This window comes from Rhinoraja longicauda, chromosome 10 (assembly GCF_053455715.1).
Source record: "Rhinoraja longicauda isolate Sanriku21f chromosome 10, sRhiLon1.1, whole genome shotgun sequence".
Classification (NCBI taxonomy): Eukaryota; Metazoa; Chordata; class Chondrichthyes; order Rajiformes; family Arhynchobatidae; genus Rhinoraja; species Rhinoraja longicauda.
Genome location: NC_135962.1, coordinates 27699927 through 27718869, shown reverse-complemented (window position 1 = coordinate 27718869; position 18943 = coordinate 27699927). Strand labels below are relative to the sequence as shown.

Sequence of the window (18943 nt, the reverse complement as noted above, 5' to 3'; positions counted from 1 at the left end):
GAACGCTGAAAAAGGCTGGTCTGCCCTAACAGTTGCTGATGACCTTCTACCGCTGTACCACAGAGAGCATATTAACATACGGCATCTCTGTGTGGTATCTCAGCTGCATGGCAGCTGATAGGAGAGCTCTTCTGCGGGTCGTCTGCAGAGCGCAGAGGATCATTGGGATACAGCTACCAGCCCTGGAGGACATCTACAAAGCACGCTGCCTCAGGAAAGCCACCAGTATCTACAAGGACTCCACACACGCATGCCACCGTCTGTTTAAACTACTTCCATCTGGTAGACGTTACAAGGCCTTCTACGCCCGCACCTCCAGACTAAGAAACAGCTTTATTCCTAGAGCTATAGCTGCTCTGAATCGGACCTGCTGAGTGCCCCCCATGATCTGTCTCTGCCCCCATGGTCATCTGGCACAACTGACCCTGCATGAACCCTTTTGCACTTTACCTTATTTCTTTTTTTCCCCCTTTTTGTTGTTTTTGCCGTGTTTTATTTATTTTATAGCATTGATATGGAAGTGGCATTCTTAATCTCATTGTACTTTACAATGACAATAAAGATATATTGTATTGTACTTCTATACAGTATTTTAACACAAGCAAGGAAGATATCTACCAAAATGTCTTTTGGTATGGAATCAATTAACACAACTCCAAGCTAAAGGACTGCATTGTCTAATGCAAGGTATTCATTAGAATGGCAAATCAGATTGAAGTACTGGATGATTACCTCTTCTCCAATCACACTGAAACATATCCCAAGCATGGTTCATTATCATTACAAATGCTACAATATATAGATCATTTGAAGCCAACTGGTTTAAGCAATCTCTTACTCACTCAAACCATTAGATTTTCAGGCAGCGTTTTAAATATATCAATATAGATATTCTACCGGATACAGGTAGTTCTCCTATAACAAGTTTCCATAACACAAATAGGATGCATCGCAATTGCTGAATTAGGAACACCATTTGGATCACACAGGACTAATTCGTTATAATGTGATTGAATTGAATTGAATACATTTTATTAGCCAAGTATGTATACATACAAGGAATTTGCCTTGGTGCTTTGCTCGCAAGTAACAACACGATATACAGTAAATAATTAAGAATAAAACTATAATTTAAACATGTGAAGAATAAAATAAAATACTGGAGCAAAAGGAGGTTACAGACTTTTGGTTGTTGAGTAGAGCTACTGCTCGTGGAAAAAGCTGTTTTTATGTCTGGCTGTGGCGGCTTTGACTGGGAAATAGAAAACCACTCTAGTTACTTAGGAAATCATCAAGCAAATAAAATATAAATCAGGGATGGGGGGGGGGGGGGGGGTGGAGTTTCCATGTTATTTCCCTGCAGTGATCAGACACTGTTGTCTCTTAAGAACACAGTTGCTTCTTTCACTGGAGCTATCTGAAATTGACATGCCATTGTTTCTTTCGTAACGTGTAGTGTTACTCTATTAAATGAAACGTATTTACATTAAATTTAGTAAGTTGCAGTAACAAATAAATTAGTTATTAAAAAAACAATTTTGAAAATCCTGTAGGGAAAAATAATTTTATTATTACGAGTCTGAAGCTCTCTAGCACCTAATTCTCTTTTCCCCCACTGACTATTATTCTTAGGAATGGAACTGTCGTGTTTAGGCAGCACACTAGCATTTTATAAACAAAAATCAACCTCCCTTCAATGAGGCATATACTTGCATCAAATGCACTGCAATAGATTTTTACATCACATAGAACTATTAATATTTTTTATAGCCTATTTAAGTTCATTTTTGAAAAGACTGCAAATAAAAATGCTACCCCACTTTGGGATGGTTTGGGCCATTAATGTTGGATACCACCTTGTTTAGTGTTTCACAGACCAAGTATCTCTTCTTAGCAGATGGTTGTCTTTGTACAAACAGAGCAGGAGAACGGAAGATGTACAAGTTTAACATAAAGAGTGAAGCAGCGCATACAGCCCCAAATTAGTGGCCAGAGAACATGAAGTATAATGGGCTTGTAGATATTTCAGACAGTCAGCCTGCTCCAAGAGAGTCTTCTTTTTCCAGCCTGGATGTGATGGGGGGAAAAATCAAAGTAGCGTCGTGGTATTTTTTCCCACTGTCTGGATCCTGTTGAATAATGACGACTTACTTTTGAGGAACCAGCCTACTTTTGAGGTTCCCAGTCAGAGCTACACGTTGCTACCATTATTAGTAGAAAAATAAATTTTACAAAGTATTATGTAGTTTAAGCCGACCCACCCCTTGAGAATTTAGTGTGCCTACTGAATTCTGCAAATAAGTGCTATCTATCAATATATTACTAAAACATTTGGTTTGTTTGTGTATATAAACTTTAATAAATGCACTCTCTCCTCCCCCCCCCCCCCCCCCCCCCCGGCCATGGGCCTCCTCCAGTGCCATAGTGAGGCCCACCGGAAATTGGAGGAACAGCACCTCATATTTCGCTTGGGAAGCTGGCAGCCCAGTGGTATGAACATTGACTTCTCCAACTTTAGATAGTTCCTCTGTCCCTCTCTTCCCCTCCCCCTTCCCAGTTCCACCTATATCCTTCCTTTGTCCCGCACACCTGACATCAGTCTGAAGAAGGGTCTCGACCCGAAACGTCACCCATTCCTTCTCTCCTGAGATGCTGCCTGATCTGCTGAGTTACTCCAGCATTTTGTGAAATAAATACCTTCGATTTGTACCAGCATCTGCAGTTATTTTCTTATACTACTTGTCTATTGATCATGTGAATTGATTAAAGCCTCTGCCTGTCAGTTGGTGAGAGAGGTCTGATAATTTACAAGATAGACACAAAATGCTGGAGTAACTCAGCTGGACAGGCAGCATCTCTGGAGAGAAGGAATGGGTGATGTTTCAGGTCGAGACCCTTCTTCAGACTGATGTCAGGGGAGTGGACGGTTCAGAGATAAAATATAGTATGAGGCAGTAAGACTGGTAGGAGAACTGGGAAGGGGGAGGGGATGGAGAGAGAGGGAAAGAAAGGGCTACTTGAAGTTAGAGAAGTCAATGTTCATACTGCCGGGGTGTAAGCTCCCCAAGTGAAATAGGAGGTGCTGATCCACTAATTTGTGCTGGGCCTCACTGACAATGGAGGCCCAGGACAGAAAGGTCAGTGTGGGAATGGGAGGGGGGTTAATGTGTTGAGAAACTGGGAGATCAGATAGGTTTAGGCTGATTGAGCAGGTGTTCAGCGGAACGATTGCCGAGCCGATATACAGGACACCACACATAGAACAGCGGATACAGCAGATGAGGTTGGAGGAGGTGCAAGTGAACCTCTGCCTCACCTGAAAAGACTGTTGGGGTCCTTGGACGGAGTCGAAGGGGGAGGTATAGGGACAGGTGTTGCATCTCCTGTTTGCTGGGGAAAATACGAGTTGACCAAGGAGTTACGGAGGGAACGGTCTCTGTGGAAAGCAGAAAGGGGTGGAGATGGGAAGATATGGCTAGTAGTGGGATCCTGTTGGAGGTGGCGAAAATGTCGGAGGATCATGTGCTATTCTTTTAACTTTTTTCATGTTATAAGAATTTACATATCTACAGTGAATCACCAAAGAAAAAGAGGGGATGGGGAAGGAAGAGGGGCAAACAAATACAATAAAAAGGTATTGTAATGTAGGTAAGATAATGGCATACAAGTGCAAAACATACCATTCCCTCGCCACACTTCAGCCAAGTGGCAACCAATCTCGCCTGGTTCTTTGCAAAATTCAACAACATCTCGGCATGTTGTTTCAGGGGTTATGGGTACTTCCGTGAAACCCTGTTCATTGTTGCTCAAGTAAACAGTTAATATCATCTGCAAAACAAAAAGGATAATTTTAAATACATGATTCAGTATTTATCGTTTCTGGTAATGTTTCAGAAAAATACCAAGCTACCACACATTGAAAAAGTCAGAACATATCAAAACAAATGTATGTATGTATGTTATCACATAAATAGGGCGTACTGCTATCAAATGTAGAGAAATACATTCAGTGTGCACCCATATACTTGTCAAAAAAGTTGACAAACCAGTTTATATTGACATAAATGCATTCCCTTTCTGACACCATTGTATTCCCTCAAATAGAGCTATGCTAATTTCAACTAGATGCACCTGGAAGAATAAAGTTAAAAGTGGACGGCAAAAGACATTTCCGTGAAATGGGAATGTCTTCCAGTAATTTTTATATAGGTATTAAAATCTGTAGGATAGCCAGCTCAGCAGACATCATCTAATACCAGCTAATGCATTAAATGCTGACAAAATGTTTATACAGATATAATGAGGACCAAAGGATCCCGTACATCAGCACAGCAACTAAAAAGTTAACAATTACACATTCTTTTATGTGCACTGCAATGCTAATATTAGCAGCGACTTGCAACAACAATGCTCCTCTCTATTATGTACACCAAACAAAAACAAAAAACAATTTTATTAAAGATACATAGGCTGGTTCTAGTCAAGTAGTTTGTAAAGTATATATTTCTTAAAATCAAAACATCTGATCTCAGTAACATTAGACAGCAGTATCAGTAAGTTTGGTTTATCTTAATTTGCAATTTATACAAACTACGTTAAAAAAATCAGTTTGAATGAATTTGATTCAATAAATGCGTAGACTGTAATTCCACCTCTCTTTGTAATAAACCAAATTAAAAAGGAATTATTAGAAGCCAATAGAAATTAACACTAAAGTTGGACTATTTCTATATTGGGTAGCTGAGGCTTAAAGTCAGTTTTAATCCTATGTGGTAAGCTGACTACCTTCAAACTCTAATGTAGGGAAATAGAAAGTTGAAAAAAATGCTTTTGCCACTTCAGGTGCAATGTTGAAAATTGATGATTACAAAAATATATTATTTATGACACTTTGGCTTTCAACTGAGGGGATGAAAATACTGCACATACCAGCATAACTTAAGATGGCATACTAATCAGGGGAAACTCAACCAAATTGAAGCGACATTATTAAAATGCACCACACACTTCAAAGGCTGCACAAAATGAAGGATTCATCAGAACACGAACAATAACAGGACCACACACTGTTTAAAACTGTGCTTTGCCAAACCTCTAAGACTGCCAACAATTGACAAAGGTGATTTATAAAAAAATTGAAACTTACATTTGAAGGCATTTCAACGAGACAAAGCAAGCATTCATAAACTTTGAGGTGAAATTATAGTAGCTCAAAGAATTACTCAATACATACACTCTATCTTGCCATGGCTAAAATTCCCCTTCCTCTCAAAAGAATTTATGTCCAATTTTCTTGTTCAGCCAAAATTTCTATCTCAACTTATACCCTGGAGCACTATTGTAACAAAACAAGTCATGAAAACAAGTCACAAAACACTTCTGAAGGATGTCATTGCAATAGTCAGTCCCAGCATCCTCTCTATCATCAACAGTTCTCTGGCCACTGGCACTGTTCCAACCTGCTTCAAGCACGCAGTTGTCCAACCCCTCCTGAAAAAACCTAACCTAGACCCCACCTTGCCTAGCAACTACAGACCCATTTCCAAACTGCCATTCCTGTCAAAAGTCCTTGGCAAAGGTAGTTCTAAATCAACTACTGCCTTATCTATACCAAAATACCATCCTGGAAAGTTTCCAGTCAGGTTTCAGGGCCCACCACAGCACACAGTGTGCCTTGTTGAAGGTATACAACGACCTGCTTCTCGCCATCGACACCGGCGACTGCAATCTTGCTCCATTTTTAAACTCAAGAGCAAATTCTCTCATGTTGGGGTTTAACAAAAATATCCAGTTTTGCAGAGTGGGGAAACAAATATAGCAGAGCCAAAACCTAGTAGTTTGGCACTCCAGAACACCTATCATATCATATCATATATATACAGCCGGAAACAGGCCTTTTCGGCCCTCCAAGTCCGTGCCGCCCAGCGATCCCCGTACATTAACACTATCCTACACCCACTAGGGACAATTTTTACATTTACCCAGCCAATTAACCTACATACCTGTACGTCTTTGGAGTGTGGGAGGAAACCGAAGATCTCGGAGAAAACCCACGCAGGTCACGGGGAGAACGTACAAACTCCTTACAGTGCAGCACCCGTAGTCAGGATCGAACCTGAGTCGACGGCGCTGCATTCGCTGTAAAGCAGCAACTCTACCGCTGCGCTACCGTGCCGCCCTAATACCGTTGATCCTTCATTCCCAACCCAGAGGTACACAATCATACCACTAAAATATCAAGAAAATAAACATGTCCCACATTGTGTGCTAAGTTCCAATTTTACAAATTACATTAGGGCTGGGAATTCCAAACACAAATTAAAAGAGATGCATTTTGACCGACCATAGAAGTTTTACTTTGGCTTTCACGTTGAAAAAATATGCAATGTTTTGCATGTCAACTGCATTTATAGAGGGCAGTTAAATATCCCAAAACACTTCTAAATTATACTATCAAATAAAATGAGGATGTATTTGGGCAGATGATAAAACTTGATCAAAGAAATTGGTTTTAAAGAGCTAAATAGAAAAGAAGGGGTATGGAGTTTTAGAAAAAACTACACCAAGTGGACCTGTTCGGCCCAAACCTCTCCTGCGTTGGTACAGCACCCTCACCTCCCCTTCTTCCCTCCCCCCCACTCCATCCCCCTCAACCCTCCTTATCCTCCCTCCCTTGGAGATAGATTTAAACTTTAAAATGTGAATAACTTAAAAAATATAACACTGATTTCAATGAAACTTCTTCCATTAGCACCAATGGTGAGTAAGGTGGGCCTAAAATTGTTGCGCTATCGTGTACCATTTTGGCAGTAGTTCAGGAACAAACAAGAGTTTTAGTATATAGATAGATTGTGTTCTGTTGCCGAGATTAATTAGCTTGATAACCAACAAAACCTGGGCAACACATTAGTACAGCCGATGAGCCAGAGCCCCTGGCTCAATCCCAACCTCTAATGCTGACAGTGGCTTTTGAGCTGTTGGTGATGAAAGGAAAATGTAAAAAACTGGATTAACTAGGACGTGTAAAAATTGGTTGGTTGCTAGTCAGACTCAGCTTGCCATGTTGTATGACTAAAATACGATGAATATAACTGACCAGATATCATGGAAGGCCTCAAGAAATTATAGTTATCAACAGAACAGTCAACAACCAAGAACAAGCTGTTACTCATGTTGGCAGACACGGGGGTAACAAGCATATTGAATAGGACATGGGCAGAATTGGGATATGTTTAAATTAGAGTGTGGAAGATGGGAGGCTAGACATGAATGTGGAATGTTACACTGCCGTTTTTGAAATTTTGTACACTTTAAAAACAAGTTCTAAAACCATCACGCTTGTGAATGGTAAAAAGGCACTCTTTGCAAAATGCTTCTCCCCTACCCCATGTGTGGAGTGTTCTGGTGGCATTATAACAGTTGCAAAAATGAGCATCTGTCTGTACACTAGGTATACCTAATGAAAGAAAATTCTTTAAATAAAATTTGGCTTGACAAAAACTTATTCACAAAAGGAATATTGCCATAAGTTGGAATCCTATATTGCAGCCAGTAGTAATGTAACTTCAAATGAATAGTTTATTATTCAACTGGCAAGGAATGCACTCAGCATACAAATGACATACAGGTTACAGCACAAATGAGAAGATTACTGATTCTTAGTCACAATGTAGATTTGAAAAATATTCCAGGCAGTTAAAATTCCATCACAGATGTGAAATAAATACTATTCTCTGTCCTTTAGTTTAAAAAATATATAAAACGGAATAAATAGCACATTTTCAGATTTCCTCCATTCTTCTCTCTGCCACCAGAATGTATTTTGTTGACTTGCAACACTATTTAAAAGATGGTGTTCTTGGAATGTTCACAAGATGACTAAAGGCTACAATGAGTTTCTTGAACGGTAACAGACCATAGTCAAGTCGAGTTTTAATCAGATTTCTAGGTGTCTTAACAAGCAAATAAACATAGCACAAAAAGTAAGGAAATTTGTGTTTGGTAGATTATTTCTTTGTTGTAACAATGCTTCTTGACAATAAATCTTATACCGTTGGAAAGCCTGTTTATTTCCCTTTTAAATGGTGCCACATTTGTAAGGAACATGCATTTGTGGGATGAGCAGCAGAGCTGAGTATGTGGGTTGCGCCCATGAAAAATCTGCCAAATCTTCTCTGCCAATGCCAAACAGCTTATTCTGCCATTGACTCTTGTTCGGTGTTGTTTGGTGGATTGGATGATTGAAGTCTGAAGAAACAGGACATATTGGCAATTTAACAATTTATTCATTTAATAAACAGGAGCCTCAGTAGCGTGTGGAAGAGCCATACACAGCCACAACAGCCTGGCACCTCCTCCTCATGCTGGTCACCAGCCTGGTCACACACTGTTGTGGGATGGCATCCCATTCTTCAACCAGCATTTGTCGCAAGTCAGCCAACGTGGTTGTGTTGGTCACTCTGGCACGAACAGCACGCCCAAGCTGATCCCACAAGTGTTCAATGGGGTTGAGGTCAGGACTGCTGGCAGGCCATTCCATCCTCTCCACTCCCAAATTCTGGAGGTAGTCTCTGAGAAACCCTGCTCTGTGGGGGCGAGCATTGTCATCTTGGAGGATAGAGTTCGGTCCCAGACTGTGGAGATATGGGATTGCCACTGGTTGCAGAATCTCATCTCGATATCTCTCTGCATTGAGATTGCCTCCAATGACGACAAGCCTCGTTTTTCCAGTCAGGGAGATGCCGCCCCACACCATCACACTGCCTCCACCAAAAGATTTTACTCTATCGGTGCAGCAATCAGCATAGCGTTCTCTGCGTCTTCTCCACACTTTGACCCTATGATCCAACTGCCGTAGGCAGAATCTGGACTCATCGCTGAACATAACGTTCCTCCACATGTTCAGGTTCCAGTGCACGTGTTGCCGACACCAGCGCAAACGGGCCTGACGGTGAAGGGCAGTCATGGCAGGCCTCCTGGCAGCCCTACGAGACCGGAGATCGGCTGCGTGCAGTCTGTTCCGAATTGTCTGGGCAGAGAGCCGTCGGCCATATCGTCCTGCAAATCTTGACTGCAAATCTGTAGAAGACAGCCTACGGTTCCTAAGTGCTGACAGGGTGAGGAAACGGTCTTCTTCGGGTGTCGTCTTCTTGGGACGCCCACTTTGCAACCTGTCTCTGACATCCCCCGTTATATGGAACTTGGCCTTCACTTTGGAGATGTTACTAGGGCTCACTCCAAATAATGCCGCAACTTGGTTTTGCGGAACACCAGTTTGAAGTTGCCCTATCGCACTGGCCCTATCCAGATCAGTCAAACGTGGCATGCCGATTCTTGGAGCAGACACCTACTGACTACTGTAGCAGGGCCCATGTTCACAGATGCTGCCAATCAGGTGCCAATCAGGCACCTGATTGTCAGCACCTGGGGGTACCAGAAGCTCAAAACAAGAGTCAATAGCAACAGCAGAATAAGCTGTTTGGCATTGGCAGAGAAGATTTGGCAAATTTTTCATGGGCGCAACCCATATACTCAGCTCTGCTGCTCATCCCACAAATGCATGTTCCTTACAAATGTGGCGCCATTTAAAAGGGAAATAAACAGGTTTTCCAACAGTATAAGATTTATTGCCAAGAAGCATTGTTACAACAAAGAAATAATCTACCAAACACAAATTTCCTTACTTTTTGTATTATGTTTACATCTCCAAATGAAGCAGTTTCCACTTGAATTTCTTTACCTGCATGTAAACAGTGTTCCATGATGTACATTGTCAACTTCATGCTTGACAATGAAGTTGACCCTGAACCTATCGCCTGAATTGAAAAGTGAAAAAATCCTTCAGCTCATTAAAACAATCAAAATTAGGGAAATGAGCACCCAAGCAAAAACAGAAGTTTCTAATCAGGTGCACTGTTAGATCATCTACGGCTATAGCTGACAATAACACTGTATGTAGTATTTGTGTATTCATGAATTTCACTTTCACTTCTTTTTCTTTAAACACAAATACTGTAGATTATTGGAATTTAAAAAGCACACAAGTTAAATGTTAAATATACAGACATTTACAGGTACACAATACCTGGAAACAACTTTTTTGTTTTGGGGTGGATTTGGAGCATACCAAGTAACAAAGCAGGGAAGTAGGCCCTTTTCCATGTTATTGCAAAAGTACTTACATCAGAATACACATCAAGTTTCCACAATGCTATGACAAATTACTGTTTGAATGGGGGGCAGTGATGATAACAGATTTTCCGACTCAAATGACTGATTTGCAGTAATTAAGGCATAATTCCATGGACAATTTACTGGTAATACCAAAAGGACCTACTTTCCCCAAATACATTTCGCATTTTGCTTGGAGTAGGAACACTTCAACAATAATTTCCTATTTTCCTCATTTAACTGACATGTCGGGTCAATGTAGCTGAGAATTATTTTAATACAAGTGAGCATTAAGCTTTACTTATTTTTCCTGCAGAATGTGTTGATTTCTAAAATGCAAATCTCTTCCCATCCAATGAGAGAATGAGAGCAAACTATTAAGAAAAATAAATGCTATTAAAAGCTTGTGTAAAAGGAAATGACTAGCGGGGGCAAATGTGGTCCTTCACAGCAATGGATAATTTATTATAGGGAATAAGGAAATTGAAGAAACATTTTTGATGTCTTCTGAAAATCTCTCAGAAGGACAAATGATCTAATACAAGAATGGAAATAAAATAAATTATTGGCTCAAAATAAACTGCGAGCCTCAAAACTGATAAATCCCAAAGACCAGATGATCTACATCTGTCTTGAAAGAGGCACCTACAGAAATATTAGATACTTTGGTTTACTTCCTCCAAATTTCTATGGATTCTCTAACTATATTTACAGATTGGAGGGTAGAAAACATAATCCCATTACTTGAGGGAAAGAGAAAAAACCGAGAGCTACTGACCAGTTAGCCTGGGATCAGAAGTCGGTAACATCATGGAATCTTCCAACGTAAAATAAGATATGTTAAGAAAATTAATAAAATGATTCAGGGTAGAAATTATATTTCCAAATTTTATTAGAGTCCTTTGAAGATTCATCTAATAGAGTACATAAAGTAGAACCAATGGTGCAAAGATTTTCACAATGATTCCCAATAGATGCTACAAAAAGGAAGTTAGGGATTCCAATACATGGAATTGCATGGTGAAGACTTATTTTTTAAAAATGTAGGCATAAATGTTCCATTTTACTCACTGGTTCCCACTCCTTTCCCATCTGGTTCTGCTTTCACCTGTCCACCTCTCCCCGAGGAGTTAATGTTATCACATTCCTTGCTTATCGGATTCCAGCACCAATAGCCTTTGTTGGCCTGCTCATCACTTCCACCACACCCCACCCCTCCACGCTGTCTCCACCAACACCATCTGTTCTTTTCTGCCTCGATTTATCATCCACTTGCCAGTTTCTCTCACCTCCACACCTCCCCCATATCTGGCTATCCAACATCATACTTCATTTATTGCCATGTCTCATCAGCCTCCCCACAGCAGGATTTCAACCAAAAATGTCAACAATTCCTTCCCCCACCGACGCTACTTGTCCTACTGATTTCCTCCAGCTAGACACAAAATGCTGGAGTAACTCAGCAGGACAGGTAGCATCTCTGGAGAGAAGGGATGGGTGACGTTTTGGGTCGAGACCCTTATTCAGACTGAGGAATTCTTCAGACGAGTTCCTCCAGCTGATTGTTTGTTACCATGCCTTGTGCTATGTTGTCATTGTCCTTTCAATTCCAAATGATCAGTTCTCAGGGCAACCATTTCATTCCTCAAATCCTCCTGTCAATTAGTTCCGAGTTCCACACAACAGGGCTGTGGAGTGGATACCCAAACACCCGACTCCTTGATTTCTTGTGTATCCGACTCAGACTCCGACTCCACAGCCCTGGGTTGTGGAGTCAATACCCAAAACACCCAGCCCCGGCTCCTTGATTTCTTGTGTATTCGACTCTGACTGACTCCAGCAGCACCAAAATTGCTCCGACTCCGAAGCCCTGCCACCTTTTCTTCCTTAGCCAGATCGCATTGAATGGCAGTGCTGGCTCGAAGGGCTGAATGGCCTACTCCTGCACCCATTGTCTATTGTCTTTCACTTCAGACTGTGAAAACTTTCTCCCATCCCCCAAATTCTCAATTTTCCTGAAGTCTCCCTCTAGCCTCTTACTCTCTCTGCAACCATTCATTGCTTACTGCAAGATATTGATAATTTTCAAGTTAACCACTCACCTCAATCTTATCCCCCTCAAGCGTCATAGAAAACCAGCCTCAACGTGGCCATCAAAAGTCCACATGAAGACAGTATAGTTCTTGTTGTTGAACTGATTTCAACCTTGCAAAGACTGATTAGCTCCGACACTTCCTCATACATCTCTCTGGTCTATTGGCTCACCACTGAACATCAGGCCACTGCCAGCCACTGACCTCCTTTCCTCTAACATGTTCTCTACACCCACTAAACATTACCCACTTCCTTCTCAATATCCACAATCAGGATTACCCTGATAACTTTACTGTTTTAGCCTTTACTTATCCCATTTATTCTACCCTCTTAATTAATTACTTCCTACTCACATCCTTGACATTCAATTGAAAATTCTATTCATCCCATTTTCAAAGTGAACCTTCCTTCCCCTTCCAACATTCATGCTGACTGTAATCAGGTTCCTATGACATTACAATGAAAGATCAACATAAACTTGAGAAACAGCATCTTATTTTCTACCTTGGCACATTAATGCAATATTAAGCTTTTGAAATCTGTAAACAATTTTTGAGACAAAGTAGAGGCTGAACAAGTAAGCTCTGAGGAAAGGTCATCTACCTGAAACATTAACTGTTTCTCTCTCCAAAGATTCTGTTTGACCAGATTTATATTTCATTTCCCAGTACTAGCTGTTTTCTGTTAGGTAACAAATACATGCCAATGGATCACCTCCACTAGAATGAGTCCCTATTGTTTATAGTACAGATCGTCCCCAGGATACAGCAGGGTTCTGTCCCATGACCTCTTCATATTCCGGATAGTTTCCAAGTCAGTAAGGTAGCTGCAAGCAGAGTTTCATGTGGCAGAGGATACACATAGCTCTGCAGTCACAGGCATTCCACCAGCCTACCAAAACACCTGTTCATATGTGCAGGTTGTACATAAGTCTGTTCATAACCTTGAGGTGATCTATATCCTTTTATGGCACCTCAAATGAATGAATTGTAGAAATGTAAATACTGTTCACCCACTGGTTCTTTAACTACCCTGCTAGATCCATTTCCAAGGTCTAATAAATTGGTCAAACCTTTTTCAAAAAACAAGCAACTTTGCTTAAATTGTATTACCAGTTTCTAAAACTCTTACTTCCTTAATAGCATTCCAAATATTTTACCAGTGACACACAGCAGTATTTTACCAGTGGCACACAGTAGACTGTCAGGTTAGATCTGGCATGGTACAGTGGACAAACTCCCCAGTGTAACTGAAGAAAAAAATCTATGCAAGTCCATGCTAGGCCGTTGGACTCCTATGCAGTGTCCAGTGTTGATGTATAGCCAGCAAAATTGCCAGTGGAACTCAAGACTACTTATATAGGATTTCTGCATTTGTGCCAGAGTCTTAAGCTTTCTGATTTGCGAGTAAAAGCCAACAAGTGTAGAATTTTCACCCATTTCCTATAACTTCCGTCCCAAAGAATTAAATAATTCTTGAGAGCACACTCATTGATCCCGTCTTTGCTAAATTAGCAAGACATATCTTGATGCAAATATTAAACCATGTCCTTCAAAACTAGTAGTAAATATCAAAACAATTTTCCCAGTTTTAGATCGACATCACAAATAGAAACACATTATATTCATAAGCAAACCAAGTAATTACGCTTAGATTTACATATACATTTGACGATGGCTCAATGTTGGAGGAGATCCACATTTTAAACCTTAGAAACCTTGTCAAATGTACTGGGATACATTGGAAAGCTTTGTTGTGCATGTTATCCAAAGAAATCAGACATACCATAAATAAATGCAATCAAGTCAAACTGAAGTACGATAGGTGGAGCAAAGGGAAAGTGTGGAATATACTTCTTAGCATTGTAGCGCATGTTATACTTCTACGCCCTGCCCATTACAGTGTCTGTCTAAATGTCTCTTAAATGTAGTGATAGTTAGTATCCGACTCCACCACCGCCTGTAAAAAAAATGATCTTCTCAAATCCCCTTTAAACCCCTTTTCTCTCTCACCTTGAAAGTATTCCCTGTTGTTTTGATATCCACATCACTCACAAAAATAGGCAAGAAATTCCTCATTACTGACCAGCAAGGAGAAGCAATTTAATCTGTAGAATAGGTCAGAACTTGAGTGAACATTGGGTATTACTAATATTCTAGCTGCCAACAAAATCAGCTGTACAAATAAAAGACCGTCCATCTTTCTCAGACTACTCATCTCTTATCCGTCCCCTTCACTTTAGGGATAGGTTTATTGTTGTCACATATACTGAAATACAGTGAAAAGCTTTGTTTTGCATGCTATCCAAACAGATCAGATATACTAAACAGAAATACAATCAATTCAAGCAAAGGGGAAGACAGAGTGCAGCATATAATTCTCAGCATTGTGGCACATCAGTTCTATAGACAAAGTCCAATGTCAACAATGGAGTAGAGGTAAATTGGACTATACCCTAGCTTGGGGAAGGTCTGTTCGGAAGCCCGATACCAGGGGGGAAGAAGCTGTTCCCAAGTCTAGTGGTGTGCACTTTCAAGTTTCTGCCAGACAGAAGCCAGGAAAAGGAATGAACGGGCTAGAACATGAATTTGATTATATGGCTGCTTTTCTGAGGCAGAGTGGTGTGGGCAGAGTCAAATGTGGGAAGTCTGGTCTGTGTGATTGGGTGGGTTACATCTACAACTGTGCAATTTCAGTCTTGATCAGAGCTGTTCCATAAACCAAACTACGATGCAACCACATATATGCTTTCTATGATACATCTGTAATGCACTTTCATAGGTTATCATTTTTTGACATAAACTATAGATTTCTGGAAGAATTGGACAAACTATTTTTGTATATAGATACTTTTGAAAGACAGATTGGATCACAGTAATGCAAGAAGGACACAAGGTTGCAGGTGCTGTAATCTGATGCAAAAACAATCTTTTGGTGAAACTCAGGAGAGGCAGCATCAATGGAAGTCAATCTTTGAGATGACAACATTGTATCAAGTCTGTACTAACAGTTTGTTTTTTTGTTGCTCTCAGGAACATAAAACGTCAGCAATACACAAACTATGCATCTTATCAGTCCCAAATAATAGTATCAACTAGACTGACATGGACCCGTTAGGTCCAAATCTCTCCTGTGGGAACCCGTTGGGTGCAAACCACTCCTATGGCCCCGGCAACCCTCCCCCAACTAACGATCCGCTGCACCACGGGAGGAAGATCGGGCGCAGACCACACCAGGACGGGCGCTGGTCCCCCCATCCCTCACCCACTCCACCCCCGCCCCCCGAGCTGCACACGGATCTCTTTTTAAATAAATTTAATGGAAATGTATTTTCTTCGGGTTTGTTAACTTTTTTTTAAATGGCCTTTTTTTAAAAAGTCTAATCTGTGAAGCGTTAGACTTAAACGTTTAAGCGTTAAACGTTTTTTTAACGTTTAAAAAAAATTTTGAATTGTTTTTCCCCACTCATCCACCCCATCCCCTCTCAACATCAACGGGCCCCAACTGCGGAAGCGCGGACCCGTTGGCGTTCCGCCGGCTCGCGCTCATCAATCCTACCAATGCATGCACTCGTTTGCGGGCAGGGAGCATCCCCCGGGTCCTGGCCCGTACGTTCAGCACTGTTCGTCAGCGAGCTGCGGGGAACGATGTGTGGGGGGGGGGGGGGGGGGGGAAAAGAGTGCACATTTGTTAAAGTCAGTCTCCCCCCCTCATTGGCCGCGACTCCCTGGCCCCCTTCCCTCATTGGCTAGCACTCGTGCGTTTCCCCATTGTGACATCACACACCTGAGATTGTAATGAAATCAGTTTAAAAGGAGATTTTTAAACTTTAAAATCTCTCTAACTTTAAATATACAACACCAATTTGAATGAAACTTGTTGTTAACGGTCGCCAGGACAGTGATTAAGGTGGTGCTAAAATTGTGGCGCTATATCGTGTGACAGGGGCACAAATACACGGCTGATAACAAATATATATACATCAGAACATATGCACATCATAACAAATAACAAAGAGATTTAGTAATATAGATAGATAAACCACATCCTTCTACAAGAAGAAAATCAATGAGAAAAAGGGACACACCGAAGCAACATTAAAGTATACAAATAGAATCTCTCCACTACTTTTCCCAAATATAATGGAAGTTCAGTTTGTCCTCTGCCTAAATTTTCTGTTGAAGTGATGGTAGAGCAGTTTTAAATAGATAGAAAAGAGAAATAAATTAAATAAACAAGGTCGTCAAAAAAGGCGTTTTTATTTTACTTGTTTTTGCGCCATTTACTAAAAGCACAAATTAAAATCACTGTTTATAAAAAGCTACTATCTATATAATCAGTTACTACCAAATGATCAGTTACTATCTGCTCCTCAAACAGTCCATGATTTTTTAAAAAAACTCTTAGATGAAGGAGATACAAAATAAAAACAGAAACTGCCAAAAACACTCAGCAGCTGAGGCAGCTTCTGGAGAGAGTTAACGTTTCAGGTTTAAAACCCTATGCAGGAATGAAATTACTGAATTTCACAACAAATTAATAAACATAGGCTACAAATATATTATTAAGAGAATCATAAGTAATGAATTTTACGATACTGTTCAGATATTTCCACATTTCTGAGAGTAATATAACGTACCATAGAAATTAGAAACATCGAAAATAGATGTAGGAGTAGGCCATTTGGCCCCTTGAGCCAGCCATTCAATATGATCGTGGCTGATCATCCAAAATCAGCACCCATTCCGGCCATTTCCCCATATCCCTTGATTCCCTTAGCCCTAAAAGCTAAATCTTACGCTCTCTTGAAAACATCCAGTGAATTGGCCTCCACTGCCTTCTGTGACAGAAAATTCCAGATTCACAACTCTCTGGTTGAAAGTTTTTCCTCATCTCAATCCTAAATGGCCTACCCCTTATTCTTAAACTGTGAACCCTGGTTCAGGACCCCCCCCCCCCCCCAATATCGGGAACATTTTTCCTGTATCTACCCTGTCCAATCCTGTAAGAGTTTTATGTTTCTCTAAGATCCCCTCTCATCCTTCTAAATTCCAGCGAATACAAGCCCAGTCGACCCACCCTACGCTGCACTCCCTCAATAGTAATAATGTTCTTCCTCAAATTAGGAGACCAAAATTGTACACAATACTCCAGGTGCAGTCTCACCAGGGCCCTGGTGATAAATTATGATATAATGCTTACAATCCTCCCATTCTACTTCAGAGGGATAACCAGAACCAGTCATTTTAGTTTTATTTGCTCGCATATCAAGAACATCATAACACGAGTTTACAATCCTTGCAATCGATAATTTCTACTTCTCCACTCCTAAAGTTTTAGCTATCTGTAATAACCTTACATCAATTCCAGTTATTATTTCGAGTTGTTCAGTGTTTTGTCCAACGTTTAAAATCTTCATAAATTAAAGTTACGCAGAAACATTTTAGAAAATAGATCACAAGTACATTAATCACCCCGTAAATGGTTTCACTGAGAGCAGGCGAATGTGAATTTCTTTTAAATGTTTTTGAAATGAATATTTAGTCAAATACTAGGCAGTCATTTAACGATATCCAAATAACAGACAACAATCAGCAAAAAAGGAGTTCTCTATACTATTTTCCTCAGTATTTTTGTTAGACACCGTGTCTTTGATCTCACCTCCGTGGGTGAGAGAATATTTTGGAAAAGGATTGTGAAGCTGCAATCATGTCATTTCACATTGGTAAATCCAAGCCGTCAAATACTCACCGGCATCATTTTTTTGGAGGTCTCAGTGGAATCCCACGATGCAAATTTTAAAAAAAAATTGTCGTGTTCCCTGGTCGACCTCAGCGGCCGCCAGCAGGTAGCTGGGTGGAGAGGGGTTGATCTGCCTGGGACACGAGTCCAACTCCAGGCCGCTGCTGGCTTCACTCCAGGTGGAGGGGAAGGGGGCGGCGATTTAAAGAAGGGAAATTAAAGGTAAGTGCTCTAATCGACGAAAGTGGGTTAGCAGCCGTCGTTCGGACGAGGGGAAGCTCCTCTCACAAGCTCCGATTTCACGCTCACGGTCGGTCGGTCGACGGCCACCGGGTTGCACGCAGGCGCGCACACTCCCGAACGATGTCCCTCGCTCAGCACCAACACTCGGCGGCGCCAGGCCCGCGCACGGTCAGCTGACCTCCCCCGGCTCGTGGCGTCATCGGCAGTTGGGCGGACGGGAGGCAGGTGGGAGGGGGAGCAATGCTCGCCGCTCGGATCCCATTTCACACCGTCTCCCAACACAAAGCCTTATCGGCACAATATAGGAAGGAATAGCAGGCACTTGGTTGAAACCGGATATACACAAAATGCTGGAGTAACTCAGCGGGTCGGACAGCAGCCCCTGAGAAAAGGAAGAGGGGGTGTCATTTCGGATCGGGACTCTTCGTCAGAATTGGATTAGTGCCGCACCCCGTCTTTTTCGCTGAAACCAATTGCTCTGCGCAGGCGATGGTTTCGGGGTTTTTTTAAGACCAGTCGCCGCCACGAATTGCGCACCCGTGCGGCATGTCTGGAATGTGAAGCAATTTTCTCCCTGAGGGTTTGGAGGGCTGTGCAAAGCAGAGGAACAATTGCATTGTAACATCTCATCGTCGCCGACTCCTTGACACGCAGCTCGCCATCTGCTGTCTGGAGACACTTTAAATCAAGAATA

The 18943-nt window shown here is 41.3% G+C and overlaps 1 protein-coding gene across 3 annotated transcripts in view; it reads right to left on the bottom strand.

Annotated features, from left to right (window-relative positions):
• The window catches only part of ppp1r13bb (protein phosphatase 1, regulatory subunit 13Bb), a 56358-nt gene extending 37635 nt beyond the window's left edge, over positions 1-18723 (bottom strand). For all 3 annotated transcript variants that reach the window (XM_078406481.1, XM_078406483.1, XM_078406482.1), the window contains exons 1-2: positions 18016-18723; positions 3681-3828 (exon numbers count right to left, since the gene is read on the bottom strand). In XM_078406481.1, the coding sequence (XP_078262607.1) occupies positions 3681-3828; positions 18016-18024 (157 nt within the window). In that variant the 5' untranslated portion in view covers positions 18025-18723. The remainder of the gene's footprint in view (positions 1-3680; positions 3829-18015) is intronic.
• Positions 18724-18943: the final 220 nt, after the last annotated feature.